The following is a 22,366-nucleotide window of genomic DNA, read 5'->3' on the forward strand; positions in this document are numbered from 1 at the left end:
CGCTCGTGTCGCACTCGTTATAACCTAAAACAATAACACAACAATAACAAGACATTGTCTGACCGCATGTTCCAGCTATTTATGAATGAGATGTTCAGTCTATATTTTATTTTAAGTCTATGGTCAACACCTTGTACATTACTTTTTAGAATTAATTGTGCCAATTTTCAAGCCAGAGAAATACACTTTACTAAAAAAAATCTAAATGTATACAGAGGTATCAAAAATTGCTGGTCTATTGTCTATTTTAAATATTTATTTTACATAGAAACTTCGTTATTTCTGTTGCGGACCCGTGCCGTGTGAACTCAGCCTTAGGCCTGGCCACTCGCCTATGACTCATACGCCCAGCAATGCCGACGTTCTAAGAACTAATAAGAATTGACTAGACAAATATGGATTGTCTGTTTCTGTACTATATAAGCAGACGCCCGGGCCTAAGGAGGATAGAGATAAACCGATCGACGCGTACAGTTAGAATCGCCGCGCTAATTCAAAATAAATTTCTGTTAGATAAATAATTAGATAAATTGTAAATATAGTTATAAATAGTTCTTTAAGTCTTTTATCGTTATTGTTTTTGTTAATTAGTGTTAAATAAATTGTGTTTAAATAAATTGTGACTTTCTATCCACACGGAACCGACGAAAAACCTAACAATTGGTGTCAGGTGTGGGGTGTGTGAGACTAAAAAAAATAAATAATTAAGACTGACAATGGGTTCTAAAAAATTGTTGAATGACTTGAAAGTGTCGGAATTAAAATGCATACTGGAAGAGAGAAAATGTGAGACAGATGGGAAAAAAAGCATTTTACAAGCAAGACTAAGAGATGTTCTGATCGAGGAAGGTGAGGATCCTGACACATTTTGCTTTGAGTTAGAAGGTGATCTTGACTCGTCATTGAAAAATTTGCAAGACAATTTAAACGACAATTTGAACAGTAAGATAATTAATTTGGAAGACAATTTGAATAGTAAAATAATTGATTTGGAAGTTAATTTAGAAGATAAAATCAGTGATAAAATGACGGAAAATTTCCAAAAATTAGAAGATAAAATTAATATTTTAGAAGATAAAATTGCAGAAAATTCCAAAGACATACAGGCCAGCTTTAATAATAAAATAATTAATTTAGAAGAAAATATAACAGAAATTATAGAGAATTCTACTGAACTACAAGATAAAATAACACAAATTGAGGACGATGTAAACAGAAAAATCGAGATTTTGAGAGAAGAAATGGGAAAGGCAAATTCACTAAAATGTCAAGAAACACCGGAGGACCCGAAACTAGTCGAAAATAAGTATACCTCAAAGTCAGTTATGAAGCCTCCACAGTGTGACGGAAAAACCGCTTGGGCCAACTACTTTTGCCAATTTGAAGCCGCTGCGAGAGCGAACGGCTGGACAATCGCTGAAAAAGCAACCGCTTTGACTATCGCACTACGGGGAGATGCGACTGACATCCTGCAGACACTCTCACCATCGGAACAGGGAGATTATCAGCAATTGGTACGACATTTGGAAATGAGATACGGCCAGGCTCATTTAGAGCATGTCTACCATTCCCAGCTCAAAAATCGCATTCAGAAGTCAAATGAGTCTCTGCAGGAGTTTGAAGCCGACGTAGCCCGCCTTGTTCGCCTTGCGTATTCTGCTACGCCCGAGAATGTTATGGAGCGGTTGGCAGTACAGGCATTCTCCGACGGCTTACGGGACAACGAGACAAGACAAGCGCTTCTCCTAGCCCACCCAACGCACTTGGTGGATGCTTTAGCACGTGCCCTAGAATTCGAAGCCGCGAAACAAAGTTCTCGGTCTTTAGGAAGAGTACGGGCCATCGACGAATGTTCCGACGAATCCGTGGAAGGGATTGTTCGGAAAGTAATGGACCAGTACATGGGCAAGAAGGGACCGATTCGTTGCTGGAACTGCGGACAGGTGGGACACGTGCGAAGCCGTTGTAAGGAGAAGAACGAAGAACCGGCTTCGTCGAGGTCGGAAAACTACTAAGGGTCGAAATGAAGGGTCACCCGTCGACCTGTACCCAACATGCCCCAACGAAAACTGCTCAAGTCGCCTCGCTACAACACAAATTCAACAGCATTTTTGTGGATGGTTTTGTTGATGGAGAGTTCCGGACCATGCTGTTGGATACAGGTGCGACGAAAACTATCATCAGACCGGACATTCTTAAAACATCGAAGAAGGTTAAAACAACACAATGGCGACTACGTACTGCTACGGGGGGCTCCGCTGCTGTCCATGGAGAAATAAACCTTAATTTTGTTATTGGGAGCACCAGTTTTGAACATCCAGTGTTAGTAGCAGATATCGAAGATGAACTAATTCTCGGAATGGACATTATGACCACTAGAGGTTTTGAACTAAACTTCAAACAGGGAATTTTGAAAATAAATGAAGAAGAAGTGGTTCTATATCGAAAATGTGAGGAGACGCTTCGCGTGGTGGTAGCAGAAGATGTTTCGATCCCTGAGCGCTGTGAGATATTTTTGGATGGTTGCCTGGAAGGTAAAATGAATAATAGGAGTATTATTCTGTTGGAGCCAAGGAACCATGATAGCGAAATAGGACGAGGGGTCGCTGTTGGAAAAGCCCTGCTACGAGCGAAGAAGACTGTACCAGTGAGAGTAATGAACACGAATTATTATTCTGTATCCTTGAAGAAGGGAACCCTGTTAGGGTACTGTTGTTCGGTCTCCTCAGCCATTCGAAGCGTGGAAGCCTCCAAAGTTTCGACTTCAAAAATTCCGGACAAAATGGTGAAGTATGTAAGGAGTTAGTAAACGTTAAGGGATTATCATCTCCCGAAAATAGTAGAAAATTGAGAAACCTGATAATCAAGTATGTGTTTGATAAAGGAGAAGCAGGACAGAGAGGTCGTACCAATTTAGTACAACATAAAATTGATACCGGAGATGCACGACCAATGAAACAAAATCCGAGAAGACTTCCGCTCGTCAAACGTGAAGAAGCTGACAAAATCCTTCGAGAAATGAAAGAAGAGGGTGTTATCGAACCATCTAACAGCCCGTGGACATCGCCGGTAGTACTAGTAAAGAAGAAAGACGGTACCACCAGGTTCTGTGTTGATTATATTATCGGCAGCTTAATAATGTTACCAAGAAGGATAGCTATCCCCTGCCGAGGATAGATGATACTCTACGATCATCTGAAATAAATGAATGATCGTCTTGACGATCATCTGAAGAATTTGGAAGAAGTTTTCAAGCGACTAGCGAGCTCTGGCTTGAAACTTAGCCCTAAGAAATGTCATCTGTGTCAAGAAAAGGTACACTACTTGGGCCAGGTAGTCTCCTCCCAGGGAGTTGCGGTAGATCCACAGAAGACCAAGACAGCGGAAGAGTGGCCGATACCCAAAGACAAACATGAACTACGAAGCTTTTTGGGACTATGCACATACTATCGCCGCTATGTACAAGGTTTCGCCACCATCGCAAAACCATTGACCAGACTTGCCGAAGGCGAAAGGCGTTTCTCTTGGGACTCAGATTCTGACGAGGCATTCCGAAGATTGAAGAAGGCCCTGACTAGTGCGCCCATACTTAGCTATCCTCTTGGCAACGGAAACTTTATATTGGATACCGACGCTAGCAATGTTGGGTTAGGCGCTGTTCTGTCTCAGATCCAGGATGGTCAAGAAAAAGTAATTGGTTATTTTAGTAAGACCTTGTCGAAACCGGAAAGGAACTACTGTGTAACCAGACGAGAATTACTAGCAGTAGTTAAAGCAGTGGAACACTTCTACAAGTATCTCTATGGAAGAAAGTTCTTGTTAAGAACAGACCATGCTGCTTTGAAATGGCTGTTGCAGTTTAAGAATCCTGAAGGGCAGGTAGCTAGATGGATTGAACGATTACAAGAATTTGATTTCGACACAGAACATCGAGCTGGGGCGATCCATCAAAATGCCGACGCACTTTCCAGAAGACGTTGCGATAAGGACTGTAAGCATTGTTCCCGAGCAGAAGAGAAAGAAGCGAAACTCCTAAGAACAACTGTGGTTAACGATACTTGGCAACACGTAGATCTTGCAAACGACCAAATCAGTGACCCAGAATTAGGCTTAGTGATTAACTGGAAAAACGCGGACCAAAGACCAACGTGGGAGGAAGTTTGCAGATATTCACCGAACGTAAAGTCGTACTGGGCCCAGTGGAATTCCTTGGTAATAGATGACGGGTTACTTCGCCGTGTAATCGAGAGACCAGAGGGTCAAGAAGAAAGAAGACAGATCGTCATTCCAAAGAAGAGGATCCCGGAAGTCTTGGAGGAAGTTCACAATGGAACCAGCGGTGGACATCTTGGTGTTACCAAGATACTTGGCAAGCTGCGAGAACGGTTCTATTGGGTGAACTGCAAAGAAGACGTGAGGGCTTGGTGCAAGAAATGTGACGTGTGCGCTGCTATCAATGGTCCACAAAAGCGCGATAAAGCTCCAATTATGACGTCACGCTAGTTAGATATATATCCAGGGTTGTCGCAACTAACGTTGCATCCCCACGCCTAACCGCCACCTGTTACGATCAAGAACATCTTCCTCTTCCAAGTTACGGTCCTCCATTGCCCTTCTGATGGCCTCATTCCAAGATCTTCTAGGCCGTCCTGTTTTCCTTTTTGCAGGAGGTGACCAGCTGTAGATACGGTAGGGCCATCTTTGGTGTTCCATACGTAGCAAGTGTCCAAACCACTTAAGGCCCCTCTGTTCGACTCTATCCACTATTGTCTGTGTGGCATCCATTTTGGCTCTGATTTCCACGTTCCTAACTCTGTCCAGTTTAGATACTCCCGCACTGCGTCTCAAATAGTCCATTTCGAGTGCATTCAAAGCTCGCTTTTTGTTCAGCTTTTAAGGTCCAAACTTCACACCCATAAGTTACTACCGACTCCACTAGGGCTCTTCCAATATGTACTTTTTGTGTTTGGTCTTATGTTTTTGTCCCACCAGATGCCATTCAGTGCTCCTATAATCATCCGCTCTTGTTCTATTCTAGCAGATACTTCTGTTTTGTCCAGTCCCTTTCTGGTTATACGTGCCCCCAAATATTTAAACCATTCAACCTGTCTGAGCTTTGCATTGTCAGTAATAAAAATGTCAAATTTATCATCTGAATTGGTCACTAGATATTCCGTTTTATCAATGTTCACAGTAAAGCCCCATTCCGTGTATGCCGAATTTAATCTGCTCATCATGAATTCAAGGGCGTAAGCATCTTGAGCTATGACCACCTGATCATCGGCAAAATTTAATGTAACCAAACAGTCATCTCCTACAGGGACGCCCATTCCCCACACCTCTTCTTCCAGTCCCTAAGAACCACTTCCAAATACAGATTAAATAAAAGAGGCGACAGAGGACATCCCTGTCGAAGGCCCTTGGTCGTAAAAATGCCTCAGACAGTCGGTTACCGCTCTTAACATGAGCTGTGTTGTTGTTGTACAGCACCTTAATTAAATTTATGAGACATTCATCCACATCAAGTTGTTCCAGTATGTACCATAGTTTAACTCTGGGGATGGAGTCGTAAGCTTTTTGAAGGTCTACAAAAGCTAGATGTGTATCTTCTTCACGTGAATTCCGTTTTTCTATCAGTTGTTGGATAGTAAATAGATTATCTATACATGAACGCCCTGCAATAAAGCCACTCTGCTCTTCACTGATTTTGTTGTAAGTAGATATTTCTAACTTATTTCTAATTATTTTTGTAAAATGTCTGCTGAAGGTGCAATTCACACTAAGACCTCTGTAGTTATTCGGGTCTTTTCTGTTCCCTGTTTTATATATAGAAGTGATATAGGCTAACTTCCATTCATTAGGTATTTTATTCCGATCTACACACATCTGCATTAAGTTTGTTATTTCTGTTATAAGACATTCTCCGCCATATTTTAGCATTTCAGCCATAATACCACCCGGTCCTAGAGCTCTACCGTTTTTCATAGACACCAAGGCTTGATTAACTTCCTCGATCGATATATTTGTTCTAGCTTCTGTAATAGTGACGGCTTCATTGTTTTGTAAAAACTGTGGTCGTTGCTCTATTAATAGGTTTTCATAATGTTCCCTCCAATCACTTAAAGATATAGTTCCCGTCCATCGTTCACGCGTATTTGCTTTCATCCCTTTCAGAGTTCTCCATGCTTCCGTAGATCGAAATCCCCCAATGTAAGTCTCAATATCATTGCATTTTCTTTCCCACATACTATTCTTTTCCTCGGTTACTTGTTGTCGAACTTCCTTTTGTAACTTCTTATATGCTAACCAATTTTCATCTGTTGGATTTCCTAACCAGTTATTATAATCCGGTGTTTAACCATAGTAAATTTTTGTTATTTTTAATATAAAATTCAATTGAAGTGATTAAAAAGTACTCCCTCAATAGAAAAAGAAATGCAACAAAGTTACAATTAAGGAATAAATAATAAACAAATTCAATACAAATTTCACTGGTTTGAAATGACGCGTAGAAAATTGTGACGTCACCTATTAGTATTTGACTGAATAGTTGACAGAGGGCGCGAGATAATATCATGTTCGAGCAATGCCGTCTCTAATAGAACAGCCTCGGAGCGAGAATTATGATGTCACGCTAGTTAGAGACTACGGATTAATAAATATGTTGTAGAATACATGGAAAACATAATTTTTCCTCAGATTTTTGGGGTGTATTTTAAAAATGATATAGTTTACATAATATACAGTTAATAAATACAATATATATATATATATATATATATATATATATATATATATATATATATATATATATATATATATATATATATATATATATATATATATATATATATATATATATATATATATATATATATATATATATATATATATATACCTATTTATAGTAATAAATACTTTGGCAAATAAACTATACAAATAATGAATACGTACATAAAATAATGTGTAAAATCTAAAATATATTTTCAATTTTAGGGTGTGAAAATCGATCTAATTTAATACCCAAAAACATTCAGTATCTACTAGTGATGTGTTATTATTTGCATTCACAAAATTTATATGTATATTTTGCAAGTATCAATGTTCGAAAAATTATATTTGCAAATAATACAATATCATCGAAAAAAAGGCGTCATTGTTGGCTATTAAATAAAGATCGCTGTCATTTTATATGTAATATTATTTAGGGAATGTCATCGATGTTCATTTCCAAGCCAACTAGACGCCGTTTTTTTTCGATGATACGGTATAATTCTTACATAAAATGTAAATAACATTAGACCAATTAAAAAAAAGAAATATGATTTTTTTTGTTAAATATAATAATTAAAACACCTTTATCCTTAAAACTTGATTTTGTATTGTAAATATACCAATTTTATTGTTATTTTATTCATATTGTATTCAGCCATCACTTAAATATTTGATATTAATTTGGTATTATAAATAATCAACTATCTATCTAAAAAACTATCTATCGAAGCTGAACCAACAACACTTGGGAGTGGAGATGCCACAATATGGATAAAATAAATATAATTGTCCAATTTTCTTTAATACCAGCCCGAGAGAATATTTTTAAATATATTAAAGATATTTTCAATAGAATTATCTTGATTTATAACTCATACCCACTTTTCTTGGTCTTCCGGACACTTTAGGCTGCCTAGTATAATAATCCCTGCAATCAGGAACACAACAAAAATGAGATAGAACCAAAAACACATTCTACTGACGCTTTATTGATGAATTGTTAGAGTCTTAAAAAACATTCACAAAAATTATGATAAATATAAAACTTTAACAAAACCTGTAATATTTCGTGTTTTTTTTATGAGAAACAGAGTGACCATATATCTGGTAGTAGTTTATGTCACTTAAACACTAAAATAATTAGTTTTTTGCACTACAATAACAAATAATATCAAAAATTAACCGACAAAATATGAATACAGAATCTAACCGAATATCTAACTATGAACAGCTGATGAAGTAAACAAAAGTCCGTGCTCGACTGATCTATTAGAGATGGCAGTGGTTCGAGGCGTTCGAGGGTTCGAGGTTATATTTGTATTTTCAAGTATTTTGTACATTTTGCGTTTGTTTTTGTACAATTTTTGTTGTAGTGTTTATGTAATATATTATATTATTTTTTAGGAGGTAGGTACTATAGATATTAGGGTAATAGTTTAGATACTTATGCTTAAAATATCATTTATGTTTCTTTTTATAGACTGGTTTTTTGTGTTACTAGGATAATTTACATTGTAAAAACTTTCAAGGCATTTTTTTGAAAAAATAAACTATTTTGTATGTGTTGTTGGATTATTTTTATTTTGACTTAATAAACTGATTAAAATGAATCATATAAAAGATATAAAAAAAGTAGGTAATATTCTTTTGAATGTTGCAATTTTGTTTTTGTGAAGTTTCTACAGACCATAGATAAATGCAACAAGTTTAGATTGGAAAGCTCGTAAAAATTTTAGGTCGCGAAATTATTTTGGGTCGCGACCGTTATACGCGATCTGGCGCTGCTATAGCGGTCGCTAAGAACAACGGCAAACAAAAACAGAAATAATTTTCTCTTGTCAAAGTCAGAATCTTCAAAAATCATAATAATCTTTCAAAATCTAAACCGCTCTCATTAAAGAAATTCCGAAAAGTGTTTATAGCGTCCATTTTCAAAGTAATAATTGCTATCTTGTGAGTTTAATTCAAGTTTTATTTACTCCAAGCGGTGATAATTGTGAAAAAGTGGCATTAAAAACTTAAAAAGCTGTGCTGTGAACTGTCAACTGCAAAAACCATCGATCGTGGCATAACGTCGGTTTCCAATGTTTCATAGGTATTTCATACCTGCGTCCTTATATAAAATAAAGTTTCTTGTATGCAACACACTGTCTTTTATTTATAAAATTAAACGAAAATAATAATAAATTTGAATAAACAATATTTGGCGATATAATTCCGGAAAAAGCCGAACCGCTCCGAAATTTTCAAAAGTTTTGGGTCGCGACCGTTGCAACAATAGCGCCTAATAGTGTTTACATTGTCCTTATGGGCACTTTCCAATCTAAACTTGTTTCATTTATCTATGCTACAGACTAGGTTCCTGAATATGTTTTTACTTATCATAAAACTTTGCTATACATAAAAAATATATTTTTTTTAAATTAATAAACAATAAAAATTTATAATTATTCAAGTACAAATTTTATTAAAAATATTATTCTTATAAAAATCCATGCAATTTTCCATCAACGATTTTAAACATTCCTCATCATAATTAATCCAAATAATTTGAACTTTCTTTGTTGTTTCAAAATCAGGCTCTGCCACACAAAATAATGCTTTTTGCATCCCAGTAGCTAACATTTGCAGCTGAACTTGACCATTGCATTTTTTTGTTATTTCTCCTTTGTTAATATAATTCTTAAGGGTTTTATTACTGATAGGGCACTTAACTTCTACCACAAAATCAGTACCTAAAGCATCTGGAGAGGCCCCAAATATTGGATAATCAGGCATTAAAATAAATCCACAATCTTTTAATTTCACGTCCAATTTTTGCTCAACTATTTTCAAAATTTTTTTCTCAAGATTTTGTCCTCTCAACATGCCAGTTGTTGGTTTTGTTTTATGAGCTCCTATTATGGTTTCAACTAACGTACCAGCTGTCTTGCATCTACTTATTTCATATAACTTTGAGGCTGTTATACGGGCATAGCGAAGCTCAAACCATAGAGGACACTTTGATTTTTTGTAGCCTTCTCTGCTTCTTTACATAGACTGACAGGCATTTGCTGTTTAGCAAAATTTAAAAAGTCTGTGAAATCTCCTCCCTGCCTTTGAAAACGTAGAGCCAACCTATAAATGCTTAGTTCAACCAAACTGTCTTTGAAATTTAGGGTTGAACGCAGCTGATGACAATTTATATTTTGTTGTTTCCCTTCTTCCAGAAGTTCATTTAGAAAACTTTCATCTGCTGGCTGTTCCGGGTTTGGGGTGACACCTGCCTTACCTCTACAAACTTTATAGTGGTTCCGACATTACTTAAACGAGGCTTTTTCCAATATGAAGTCACTTCTGTTGGTGATGAATCTTCAGTCCGACGATTAAGCCACATTAAAAAAGCTAGAGCATGCTTACAACCTCCTGCAAAATGTTTATGTTAAAAAACAATTGACAAACATAGCGTATAAATAATACCTTCACCGGCTGCACAGTCTTTACAACAAACATCTATAAAAGTTTCTTCTTCTTCATTTATTACAGTTTCAATGGTGTAGGCCTTGCTCCTAACTTTATGCTCTGGACATATTCTGGCTTTTACAGAGCATAGCGGACCCTCCTTTTTAAATTCTACGTAGCCTCTAGCATTGTCACCATAACTTTCTCTGGTGGAACTAGAATATTCAATTTCAACTACTTTAGTATTTCACCTCTCAAATTGTGATAATATATCTACATACCTTGATGCTTTTACACCAGCGATTTCGGCACTATTAAAGCGATTATCTCGTTTTAATAACTCGTGCACCATAAAAATGTCTACCCTGGGAAGATTGTTAGACGTAGCTTTTACAAACTTCTCCATACTGATAACACTATATCTAGGTCAAACGAGCACAAAGAGGAAAGAAAAAAATAACACAATGCAAAATACAAAACGCTTCGTACAAAATCCAAAATCCCACTCAACAACAAAACATAAACAAAACTGACTGACATTTGACATTGACATTAATAATGACACATGCGAAATCGCTTCGACCTTGCTTCGACGCCGGCCACCAGCGTCTCTGGTGGCAAACCGTGACTTTTAATAGGTGACGTCAGAAATTGCAAATGTGTAAATTTGAAATTTTAATATTGATTAATTTTAAAAAAATGGGATGAAATTGAAGTAAAATAAAAAATACGGGTGTCATAAAATTGTATGAAGATTAATTATTTGCAATAAAAAAACTATAGTTAAACTCCGGATTCAACTTCTTTTCACTTATCTTCTCTTCAAGCTTATCCGTCATCCATATAAGCTGGTTCTTGATTTGCTCTTTATATCCTACAGCTTCCTGCATTGCTTGATGTACGGCTTGTGTAATTCGGGTATGTTCTTCTTCAATAGTATGCTTGGGTTGTTCTTTCTGCAAATGATGCTTGATACGTCGTTGGTAGAGGTATTTCTTATATGCTAACCAATTTTCATCTGTTGGATTTCCTAACCAGTTATTATAATCCGGTGTTTAACCATAGTAAATTTTTGTTATTTTTAATATAAAATTCAATTGAAGTGATTAAAAAGTACTCCCTCAATAGAAAAAGAAATGCAACAAAGTTACAATTAAGGAATAAATAATAAACCAAATTCAATACAAATTTCACTGGTTTGAAATGACGCGTAGAAAATTGTGACGTCACCTATTAGTATTTGACTGAATAGTTGACAGAGGGCGCGAGATAATATCATGTTCGAGCAATGCCGTCTCTAATAGAACAGCCTCGGAGCGAGAATTATGATGTCACGCTAGTTAGAGACTACGGATTAATAAATATGTTGTAGAATACATGGAAAACATAATTTTTCCTCAGATTTCCTCAGAAAAAAGCTAGAGCATGCTTACAACCTCCTGCAAAATGTTTATGTTAAAAAACAATTGACAAACATAGCGTATAAATAATACCTTCACCGGCTGCACAGTCTTTACAACAAACATCTATAAAAGTTTCTTCTTCTTCATTTATTACAGTTTCAATGGTGTAGGCCTTGCTCCTAACTTTATGCTCTGGACATATTCTGGCTTTTACAGAGCATAGCGGACCCTCCTTTTTAAATTCTACGTAGCCTCTAGCATTGTCACCATAACTTTCTCTGGTGGAACTAGAATATTCAATTTCAACTACTTTAGTATTTCACCTCTCAAATTGTGATAATATATCTACATACCTTGATGCTTTTACACCAGCGATTTCGGCACTATTAAAGCGATTATCTCGTTTTAATAACTCGTGCACCATAAAAATGTCTACCCTGGGAAGATTGTTAGACGTAGCTTTTACAAACTTCTCCATACTGATAACACTATATCTAGGTCAAACGAGCACAAAGAGGAAAGAAAAAAAATAACACAATGCAAAATACAAAACGCTTCGTACAAAATCCAAAATCCCACTCAACAACAAAACATAAACAAAACTGACTGACATTTGACATTGACATTAATAATGACACATGCGAAATCGCTTCGACCTTGCTTCGACGCCGGCCACCAGCGTCTCTGGTGGCAAACCGTGACTTTTAATAGGTGACGTCAGAAATTGCAAATGTGTAAATTTGAAATTCTTAATATTGATTAATTTTTTAAAAAAAATGGGATGAAATTGAAGTAAAATAAAAAAATACGGGTGTCATAAAATTGTATGAAGATTAATTATTTGCAATAAAAAAACTATAGTTAAACTCCGGATTCAACTTCTTTTCACTTATCTTCTCTTCAAGCTTATCCGTCATCCATATAAGCTGGTTCTTGATTTGCTCTTTATATCCTACAGCTTCCTGCATTGCTTGATGTACGGCTTGTGTAATTCGGGTATGTTCTTCTTCAATAGTATGCTTGGGTTGTTCTTTCTGCAAATGATGCTTGATACGTCGTTGGTAGAGGTATTTAATACTGTCATCTCCTAACAAGTTGACTTTATATCTTGGATATGACAGAGTGACTTGCTCCGTTTCAGCTTCTGTTGTGTCATATTTGTTGTTTGTGTTTTTGTTCATGTAAGGATAAATCATCTCAGAGACAACCATAAAATGATCCGACCCACAATTCGCTCCTCGCTTTACAGTGACATTTTTTATCTTTTCTTGGATAGATTGTTTAGTTATTATAAAGTCAATAATTGATTTCTGACCCAAAGACGGCCGTGTCCAAGTACACTGATGAATCCGTTTATGCTGGAAAAAGCTGTTGTTAATTTTCATATTATATTGTTTGCATGTATTCATCAATCTGTTACCACTGTCATTTGTATCTGGGTCTCCAAAACGTCCAACTACATCATCATTAAACCTCGTACCGACTTTTCCATTGAAGTCTCCTGCAAGAATTAGTGTCTGGTGACTCTTTACCATATCTAATTGTGCACATAACTCATAATAGAAATCGTCCTTTATCTCTGCTATAGCGTCATCAGTTGGAGCATACACAGCCAAGATAACAATTTGTCTGCCAAAATACTTTAAAATGACTTTCAAAATTCTTTCATTAACGTAGAGGATTTCGATTATATGTTTAATAAATTTCTTTCTAAGCAAAACTGCCACGCCCGCCTTACTTCGTTCGGACTTGACTCCATACCTGACCAAATATACATATACTCTCCTAGCATCGTATTGCCCTGACCCTTTTTCTTCGTCTCTGTTTAACAGATAATGTCCATTTTATATCTAGCAACTTCGCCCGCAACTTCATTTGTTGTAGTTAAAATTCCCTGAACATTCCAGGTACCTACTCTCAATGTCCGTTTTCGTAGCGTATTTCGTTTACCGTTATTTCCGTCCTGATTCCGAGGCAACATGTTTGGCTTTTTAACGTTTCTTTGTTTTCCAAGTGTTAGATTGCTAGTCTAACGCCTCAACCCCCAACCTGGAGGACCAGAATTTTCTGTAGGGGTTTATTCCCTTAGCCGCAAGGTTCCAGTTTTTAGGCGCCGGAAATTCGCCGTCACCCTCCTCCGTTAGCTATGTAACGCACACCCACTGTACGCCACACATTGCCCAGGAGTCACGACAAGGACGTAGAGGTAGGATTTATTGCACATAACTCATAATAGAAATCGTCCTTTATCTCTGCTATAGCGTCATCAGTTGGAGCATACACAGCCAAGATAACAATTTGTCTGCCAAAATACTTTAAAATGACTTTCAAAATTCTTTCATTAACGTAGAGGATTTCGATTATATGTTTAATAAATTTCTTTCTAAGCAAAACTGCCACGCCCGCCTTACTTCGTTCGGACTTGACTCCATACCTGACCAAATATACATATACTCTCCTAGCATCGTATTGCCCTGACCCTTTTCTTCGTCTCTGTTTAACAGATAATGTCCATTTTATATCTAGCAACTTCGCCCGCAACTTCATTTGTTGTAGTTAAAATTCCCTGAACATTCCAGGTACCTACTCTCAATGTCCGTTTTCGTAGCGTATTTCGTTTACCGTTATTTCCGTCCTGATTCCGAGGCAACATGTTTGGCTTTTTAACGTTTCTTTGTTTTCCAAGTGTTAGATTGCTAGTCTAACGCCTCAACCCCCAACCTGGAGGACCAGAATTTTCTGTAGGGGTTTATTCCCTTAGCCGCAAGGTTCCAGTTTTTAGGCGCCGGAAATTCGCCGTCACCCTCCTCCGTTAGCTATGTAACGCACACCCACTGTACGCCACACATTGCCCAGGAGTCACGACAAGGACGTAGAGGTAGGATTTGTTGGTCCGTCCGTTTAGACTTCGGGCATTTCCCAAGGTTTTGATGTGATATAGAGTGCGGCGCTATATATCACCCTCGAGACCCATGAACCAACCATATGACTCCCACGCTAGTTAGATACTACTAATAATACTATACTACTAATAATACTAATATTCACACCACACACCACATAATGTTTACTGAAATTAGTAAACTAATATAAACTTGTTAAAAGATGACCACATATTTACACTAAAACTATGTACATTGACTATGGAGTACGACTTCAGCCATGAATATTTTATATGTATTTTTTTGGATTATATTCGACACTATTTTTTTCATATGACACAACACTGATAAGGCTGTAATGTTAGCCGAAACGTTTTTTTTAAACCAAATAAAAATAATGAAAAACCAAATGAAAACTTAATCAGCGTTTTTCCCGAACCTAAATCCCAAGAAAATCAAAAATTTTAGAATAATTTTGCATATAAAATGAGAGCGATCTTTATTTCATAGTCATCGCTGACGCATTTTTTTTCTATGATATTGTATTATTTGCAAATATAATTTTTCTATCATTGATACTTGCAAAATATACATATAAATTTTGTGAATGTAAATAATAATACATCACTATTAGTAGATATTGAACATTTTTTGTTAAATTAGATCCATTTTAAAACACCAAAATTTAAAATATATTTTACATTTTACCCATTATCTTATGTACCTATTCATTATTTGTATATTGTAAAACATTTGCTGCATTTGTATGGTTCATAGTTTATTTGTCAAACTATTTATTACTACAAATAGGTATATATATTGTATTTATTAACTGTATATTATGTATATTTCATGTAAACTATATAATTTTTAAAATACAAACTAAAAATACGAGGAATAATTATGTTTTCCATGTATTCTACAACATATTTATTAATCCGTAGTATCTAACTAGCGTGATGTCATAAATCTCGAGGCTGTTCTATTAGAGACGGTATTGGTCTGATATTTAGAAATATCAAAAGCTGATGACATTTTACTTTTGACAATTATGACATTTCGTGTTGATTTTTGCAAGAAGAGGAAGAACTGTCACTTGTTTTATTATTTTCCTTTTCTATTTCACGAAAGTAAAAAGAGTTACCTATCTGATTCGTTCAGGCACTCAATTTAAAAAAAATATCAGTAACTTTTTTGGTAGAGGGATTTTATATTTGCCATGTTGGTTAAAAAATAACGGTCATAATTCAAAATTATTCATTTTATAGACTATACAATAAATACATACTTACGCATTAAACTATTGTAGGTAAATTAAATAAAAGTAAACTGTTATAAATTTAAATAAAATCCATAAACTAATGTCGATTTTGAAAATAGCTACTAACTGTCACTAGCAAATTGCCATGGCGACACCAGCAATCTTGATTGCCATTTTATTGAAAAATCGCTTTTTATTCAAAATCTGAGCCAGATAGGTATAGGAAACCCTAATATAGTTTGAAAGAGCATTTAAATTTGCTTCGACTTATTTCTAATAATACATAGTGTTGTATTTGAAATAACAAAGTTTTGATGTAAAATTTATATTTAAAATAGACCAGCAATTTTTGATACCCCTGTATACATTTAAGGAAACAATCGAAAAGTAATGTTCAGGGTGTTGACAAACTTTTTATTATAGCATGCATATTTAAATATCTTCAAATATCTCAAAAACCAAAGCTTTTCAACATATTAAATCCTTATAATAAATGCCTTATTTTTTGGCCAAAAATCCAAAAATGAAATAAAATACCGGGTGTGTGTGTTCCATAAGAAAAAATATAACTTTGGTATGGATCTTAGTTCTGACACATTTGAAGTACACACCCTGTACATTTGAAAATAATTTCAAATTATGCACATTGCCTTTCTACATATACCCATAACATACATCTTTCCGTTCTCGTATAATCAACCGAGGCGAACGAGGTGCGCCACCCTGTATAATGTGACCGAAATACCTGTACCCGTATTCTGGAGTCTCCGGTCTCATTTATATGAGACGGTACTACATCGCATCAACCAGGAGATGGAGCTAGTAATGATTAAAGTTTTAATCATCGATAGGAGTATCGATATTCAATTAAAATTCAGTCTTTATCATCTGCTGATGATACTAACATAGTTACCGAAGCGCGCTTGAACGTGTTTTAATATATTTTGGTGAATTCGTGCTTTATTTTGCTGTTGTAACACCAAACGTTCCAATCCCCAACTATAATCTAGCTAAATCATATTAACTTATAAACTGGTATTTTCATTTTAGAGATGATATAGATTCAAGATCAATTCAGAGGAATTGCAGAGAATTGTTAAATTCCTGTACAAAGTTCGAAGACATGATGAATATTTTTAATTTGTTGGTAAAACGTAAATTGTGCAATCCAACGAATGTTATGTTAGGACCACTTGTAAGAATTCATTTAAATAGGTAAACAGTAAACTTTTTTTTTATATAAACTGTAGCAGAAAAATTGTAGTGGACATCTTGAAAAAACTGTAAGTGCATTTCTAAATATCGCAAACGAGTACAAATGTACACCTTTGCAGTTAGAAGTGTTATGCTTTGTTATAAAAGAGGGAGATAAGAAGATTTTAGAAAAAATTATAAGTGCTATAGAAGATGTTCATGGTGTGGGTCCTGCTCAATTAGGATTGATTGCAGCATTGGCAGAATGTAACAAGGAACAAGAACTAAAAAAGATTTTAAGGGTTCGTGTGTATTTTTGATATTTATAAATCTCATGTGTTAGCTTGCCCTTCTAATCTGGAAGTTTTTACTACTAAAAGTATTATTTGTCTACAGCCAAAAACTAATGTTATTTTCATTTTTGGATATTCCACTATATTGGAATTGACGGGAAGATAAATTTGTGTAGTGGGCACAAACACGTAATTTTGTGTGCATTATAAAAAGTGACAGAAAAAAATTCCAAGAAATTGAATATGTATCTCGTTGATCTTTTTACTTGATCTAAAACAAAATAAAAAACGTAATGTAATAAAAAAATCGATAGGAGTATTGATATTGAATACTGCTGCAACATAGGTATTTTAACGGTTTATTGTGAGTTTTATTATTTTCTATACATTTTTTCATATGTGAACTAGAAAAACAATTATTTTTTCACTGAATTTGTTATGTTTGTTTACCTCAAACGAAAGGAAGAGTATGTATTTAATACACCCCGTAGTTTTTCTTTATTGGCTTCGTCAAAGATTGATCGAGGCGTTCATTTGATCGAATATTACAAATGAATCGTGAGATATTCATCGCTTAGAATATAGAATGAGTGGGAGGGGGGTTAATCACCGGGACCTTAAAGATCTATTTTGTCCCCCTTCATTGAGTTATTACTCATCATACAGTCTATAACTCATCATAAATGAAGATTTTCCTGTTGTAGGGAGGACAGGGTATTTCCCATCCTCCTCTGACAACAGATGTTTTTCGTCCGAGGAGTGGGCATCTACCTTCTACGAGGGGATACACTCTTCCACGGTAGGGGTTTGACCTTCCATGCCCTTCACAGTCGAGGAGCTTGTCTCCGGCTGAGGTACCCGTTAGGTGGAGGCTGGAGGATCTGTCTCCATTTTCTCCCACCTCTTTAACTTGGGCTTTCTTTAGTCTTGATACCGGTGTTGTCCCGAATCTATCATAGAGACTACATCTCTATTTCGCTATTGCCTCTTTGGATTTGAGCTTCTTATTTTGAAGACATGAACATCGTCCTGACCGTCGTTGATGACTCGATGTGCTTACATTGGAGTTCTGAGCCTGGATAAAGGGTCAGCAGGTAGGCGGTGTCTTTCCTTTTGCTCCTCGGCAGAAAGACCATGATGGTCGCCTCTTTAGGGATGTAGTATTTTACTTTAGGGAAATTGTATCCCCACAAACCGAAGCTGACCCAGATTTTGTGGATCGGTGTGTTGCAATCCGCTCGCTACTACTTCGTCCAGTATCGCCTCTTCTAGAGCCGTTTGCTGGTCGATAGTCAGTGCAGCCTGGTAATCAAAACCATCCGAACCTCAGGGTAATCCTCTGGCATCACCGTTATTTTCACTTATCCAGCAATAGCAGCAAAGCTGGTGATGTCCCTGCTTGCTTCTCGGTGTTGGACGGCTTTTCAACCTGGCTTTTTTCTCTCCTTGTCGGAGCAGAAGTGAGAGGTTCTCGCTCCCTCTTTTTTCCTTTGGTGGAGATGCGCCAGGCTCTTTCTTGGTTCCTTTATTCTTTCCTTTTTCAAAGAGTGCTTCGGCTTTTGCTTTTTCTGCAGCAAGTCCTTCGTGGAGCAGTCGGAGGTATCTCTGTACTTCTGTTCCGCTAAGACCTACTATCGTTTAGCCCGCCTGGTTGGCCCAGACCATGTAGGCAAAACGGTAGTATGTGTCGCTTGTTGAGTTTAGAGGTAGGCTACCGACCCTTGCTAGAGGAGGTGGTAGCTTATGTGCAACTTATGGAGCCTGGTCTCGCGCAAGTGTCAGCCGCCTCTCTTGTAGTTCCCTTTGGGGTTGGTTCCGTGGAACTTTAATTGATAATGTTCCCAATTTTGCTAGGAGGTTTCCCCATAGCTTCACCGGTGGTGTTTTTTATAATACGAAATATATAAGACGAAAATATTCGTCTCCTTTATATTTTTATATAAGTTGTGTAATAATCTTTTGGATTCACTTTTTCTACTTATTTAACTTTGCTGGCCATGTTCCGTCCATTAATTAATTAATTCGGAATTCAGCAAAAAGGAGACATTAACTTAAAATATTTTTTTTTTACTTTATTTTCACATTATATGTACAATATATTAGTAAACTCTGAATCAGAATAGAAGACGATTGCGTAATATCATAAATTATACGAAATATAAATGTACGTACGTCGGTGATAAGGTCACGAGGTTACGACCGATGACATATTGAAGTTAGGTCATGTTATTAGGGAATGACTCTTTCTAACACATTTGAAATGGTAAATCGATTGTCTTTACTACAAAATAATATGATTATGCAATCGTCTTCTTGTATGATTCACAGTTGTACACCTACATGTACCTGTTCATATATATTGTTATCATACCTCATAATATGTCTAAATTGTCTTTGTATGGTATGGTTTAATGCCTGTTAGGCAATAAAAGTATTGTTATTATTATTATATACCCCACCGCAAACTCTTCATCCTTTAAACGTGGATAATTTTCACCTGAAATTAAATGGATCTACATGATCTTATAATGATAACCTTGCTTTAAAACTTTTAATTAACTCTAATTATCATTTGTTGTAATTACCAATTTTCTTAAATAAAAATTCATGGATATTTACTCTCTTGTCACGCCATTCTTCAATTTTTAAGTAGCTGTCATATTATCATCTCTCTTTTTATCAATATTGTATTTGCAAATCAAATATGCCAAATCCCCTGTTATTAACAATGAAATATTTGTATCATAAATAAGTCTACAACCTTTATATGTTTTGTTCTATCATGACAAGCATAAGTTCTATCATGACAAGCATACTTATTCTTCTTTATTATCCAATGCCATCCAAAACGTAAACTCTTAAAGATTCCTAATATAAAAAATAGGTAGTCGAATATTCAGATTATACACTGAAAAGTATGCTTAAATATAGTTTTTTTAAATATTTTTTAGTATGTTACTTTAATTACTGCGAAAAATCCAGATTAGATGGACGGGCAACCAACTAACAGTTATAAAAAAATAATTAAATTGTTGGTTCAATTAGTAAACATTTTTAGGGAAGGAAATGCAATATCAAGAATCTTCTATATAAACAATGTAACAGATGGTTTTTACAGAAAAAAATTGCCCCATTAACTTTACTCGCTAAAGCTTCAAATAATTTATCTGATAAACTTATCAATAGAAAATTCATATTCAAGTGTATTCTAGATTTACATAGTGAGTAACATTTGTAGTGTATGCATGAATAAATTTCTTAACTTTAATATAATTGATTTATTGTAATATTCACTGTCAGTTTTAAATTGTTGCTTATGGAATTTTTTTAATGTTTTACAAACTGAAATGCATTGTAAATACCGTAATGTTCGAAAAAAGAGGTATCTAGTTACCCTAGAAAGCTAATTGTGAGAATTCTAAGGATGCATCCACAGTATCCTAGAAAAAGAGGATTGGCGTATCGGCGTAACGACCTTGAAACGATTTTCAGTCATTATATTGGCTGAAATTTTTGACAGATGGTTATTTCATTCAATAGAATTACTGGAAATCGTTTCAAGGTCGTTACGCCGATACGCCGATCCGCTTTTTCTAGGAATGTGGATGCACCCTAAGTTAACTCGACGCCATTTTTGTTTCCTTCATATAGTATGTGTACATGTAATTAAAGCTTTCATTCTAATATACTTATTATTTTTTAGGTTCCAACAATGATTTAGAAGGAATTTCCAAATTTTACGAAGATCTCCCAGAGGACTGTCCGGATCGAATTATGATAGAAAAATATATAGAAAAAAATAAAAATAACAGATTTTAAATATACATTAAAATAAAACTTATTTTCATATAAACCTTTACATTAACATATAAATAATCATATTATTTTTCATATTACTTACTTAAAAATTTTATGATAATTTTGTGCGAATAAAAGGAGAATATGGTACATACAATAGAGGAATTATTAGGAAATAATTTACTTTTTCTGGAAATATGTATATATAATAACCTATTTTCCTTATTTTCATATAAATACCAACAAATTATAGTGACAGTGTTGATAATCGCTACTTGATTTTTTTATTATTGATTTCTTGCAAAAGGAATGAATGGAACACCCTATATATTAATTGAGTTTCGGATTCTGGGAGAAAAATAAAATTGAGTTTCATTAGAGAATTATATGATCAAAATGTAAGGTTTTTGGCATATTTAAAATTTTCTAAAAATGAAGAACAAATTTTAAATTTCAATAAAAGCAACTTAAATTGTAATTTACCCGGTATAGCCTAATATGTAGTTAAAATAAATATTGTGCTTTAAATCATATTAAAACTTGATTCAAAAAGTTATACAAGATGAGACAAAATTAATATTGAACATTGGTCACATTTAAAAGCAAGTTACTCTTTTATTTAAAAGGAACACCCCGTGTATTATTCCGATATTCAAGGGGGAATTCATGTCTCTTCTGCATACTATTAGGATTGTATACTCCTCAAACAAAGATTTTTCTAGATATTTTCATTTTTATGCTTTAGTGTCAGCAGTGGCGGCTCGTCAGGGGTAGGCAAGGTATTCGGCGCCTACCCTAAGATTTTGGCAGAATTTAAGCGATTTATTACATTACATTATTTACCTACTGTTAATGTTGCCAATACATAAAAATACTGTTAATACACGGAAGTGTGTTTTAATAATCAATATTATTTTAATATTTGTGGTTTTGTATATTAACATATTCATTATCGCTGACTGTGCCGCTGCGTTAGAAAACAAAATAATTTTGACCGTTGGAGTTCCTTTGTTCACTTGTGTCTAGCCCCAGCAGGCAACTATTAAGCCCGACCAATGTTCGGCGATTTCTACATCGCTTACTATCAGAGTTGATGCACGACGTACGGCAGTCTTCTGCCTCTGTCTAACTCATCGTGCGGTAGCGACGCGACGTAAGTTGTAGTTGTATCGTATTAAGGCGGGGCTTAGGCGACATCTCCGGTCGCCTTTGAAGTCGTGGAGGCTCGGTAGGCTTAGAAGTTAAGGGGATATTCCCGATATTTCATAAGGAGATATATCACCTTTTGTTAAGGGGATATTTCATATGATTCATTATACG

At 35.4% G+C, this 22,366-nt stretch overlaps 3 protein-coding genes across 5 annotated transcripts in view; 1 reads left to right on the forward strand and 2 right to left on the reverse strand.

Annotated features, from left to right (window-relative positions):
- LOC115891206 (leucine-rich PPR motif-containing protein, mitochondrial) overlaps positions 1-21,320 on the forward strand; it is a 77,736-nt gene extending 56,416 nt beyond the window's left edge. For 2 of the 3 annotated variants that reach the window (XM_030911629.1, XM_030911631.1), the window contains 4 exons: positions 16,812-16,976; positions 17,026-17,257; positions 20,307-20,469; positions 20,952-21,320. In XM_030911629.1, coding sequence (XP_030767489.1) covers positions 16,812-16,976; positions 17,026-17,257; positions 20,307-20,469; positions 20,952-21,067 — 676 coding nt within the window. In that variant the 3' untranslated portion in view covers positions 21,068-21,320. The remainder of the gene's footprint in view (positions 1-16,811; positions 16,977-17,025; positions 17,258-20,306; positions 20,470-20,951) is intronic. The other variant, XM_030911630.1, reaches the window with a different exon arrangement.
- On the reverse strand, positions 9,108-10,803 carry LOC115891207. Its single transcript, XM_030911632.1, has 3 exons — positions 10,497-10,803; positions 10,234-10,430; positions 9,108-10,179 (listed from the first exon to the last, which is right to left on the reverse strand). Exons 1-3 carry the CDS (start codon positions 10,619-10,621, stop codon positions 9,992-9,994), a joined length of 510 nt encoding a protein of 169 aa, XP_030767492.1. The 5' UTR covers positions 10,622-10,803; the 3' UTR covers positions 9,108-9,991.
- On the reverse strand, positions 11,645-12,145 carry LOC115891208. The gene is made up of 2 exons (XM_030911633.1): positions 11,972-12,145; positions 11,645-11,905 (listed from the first exon to the last, which is right to left on the reverse strand). The coding sequence occupies exons 1-2, from the start codon at positions 12,094-12,096 to the stop codon at positions 11,671-11,673; spliced, it is 360 nt and encodes a 119-aa protein (XP_030767493.1). The 5' UTR covers positions 12,097-12,145; the 3' UTR covers positions 11,645-11,670.
- Positions 21,321-22,366: the final 1,046 nt, after the last annotated feature.

This window comes from Sitophilus oryzae, unplaced genomic scaffold (genome assembly GCF_002938485.1).
Source record: "Sitophilus oryzae breed Bouriz unplaced genomic scaffold, Soryzae_2.0 scaffold_980_pilon_pilon, whole genome shotgun sequence".
Classification (NCBI taxonomy): Eukaryota; Metazoa; Arthropoda; class Insecta; order Coleoptera; family Curculionidae; genus Sitophilus; species Sitophilus oryzae.

What these genes read in the sequence shown, in the direction of transcription:
- LOC115891207 (XM_030911632.1), bottom strand. Translation starts at nt 10,621, where the DNA reads ATGGAGAAGTTTGTAAAAGCTACGTCTAACAATCTTCCCAGGGTAGAC. An exon ending in GCTGGTGTAAAAGCATCAAG is followed by an intron (nt 10,431 to 10,496) that starts GTATGTAGATAT and finishes TGAATATTCTAG; the next exon opens with TTCCACCAGAGAAAGTTATG. An exon ending in AGACTGTGCAGCCGGTGAAG is followed by an intron (nt 10,180 to 10,233) that starts GTATTATTTATA and finishes AACATTTTGCAG; the next exon opens with GAGGTTGTAAGCATGCTCTA.
- LOC115891208 (XM_030911633.1), bottom strand. Translation starts at nt 12,096, where the DNA reads ATGGAGAAGTTTGTAAAAGCTACGTCTAACAATCTTCCCAGGGTAGAC. An exon ending in GCTGGTGTAAAAGCATCAAG is followed by an intron (nt 11,906 to 11,971) that starts GTATGTAGATAT and finishes TGAATATTCTAG; the next exon opens with TTCCACCAGAGAAAGTTATG.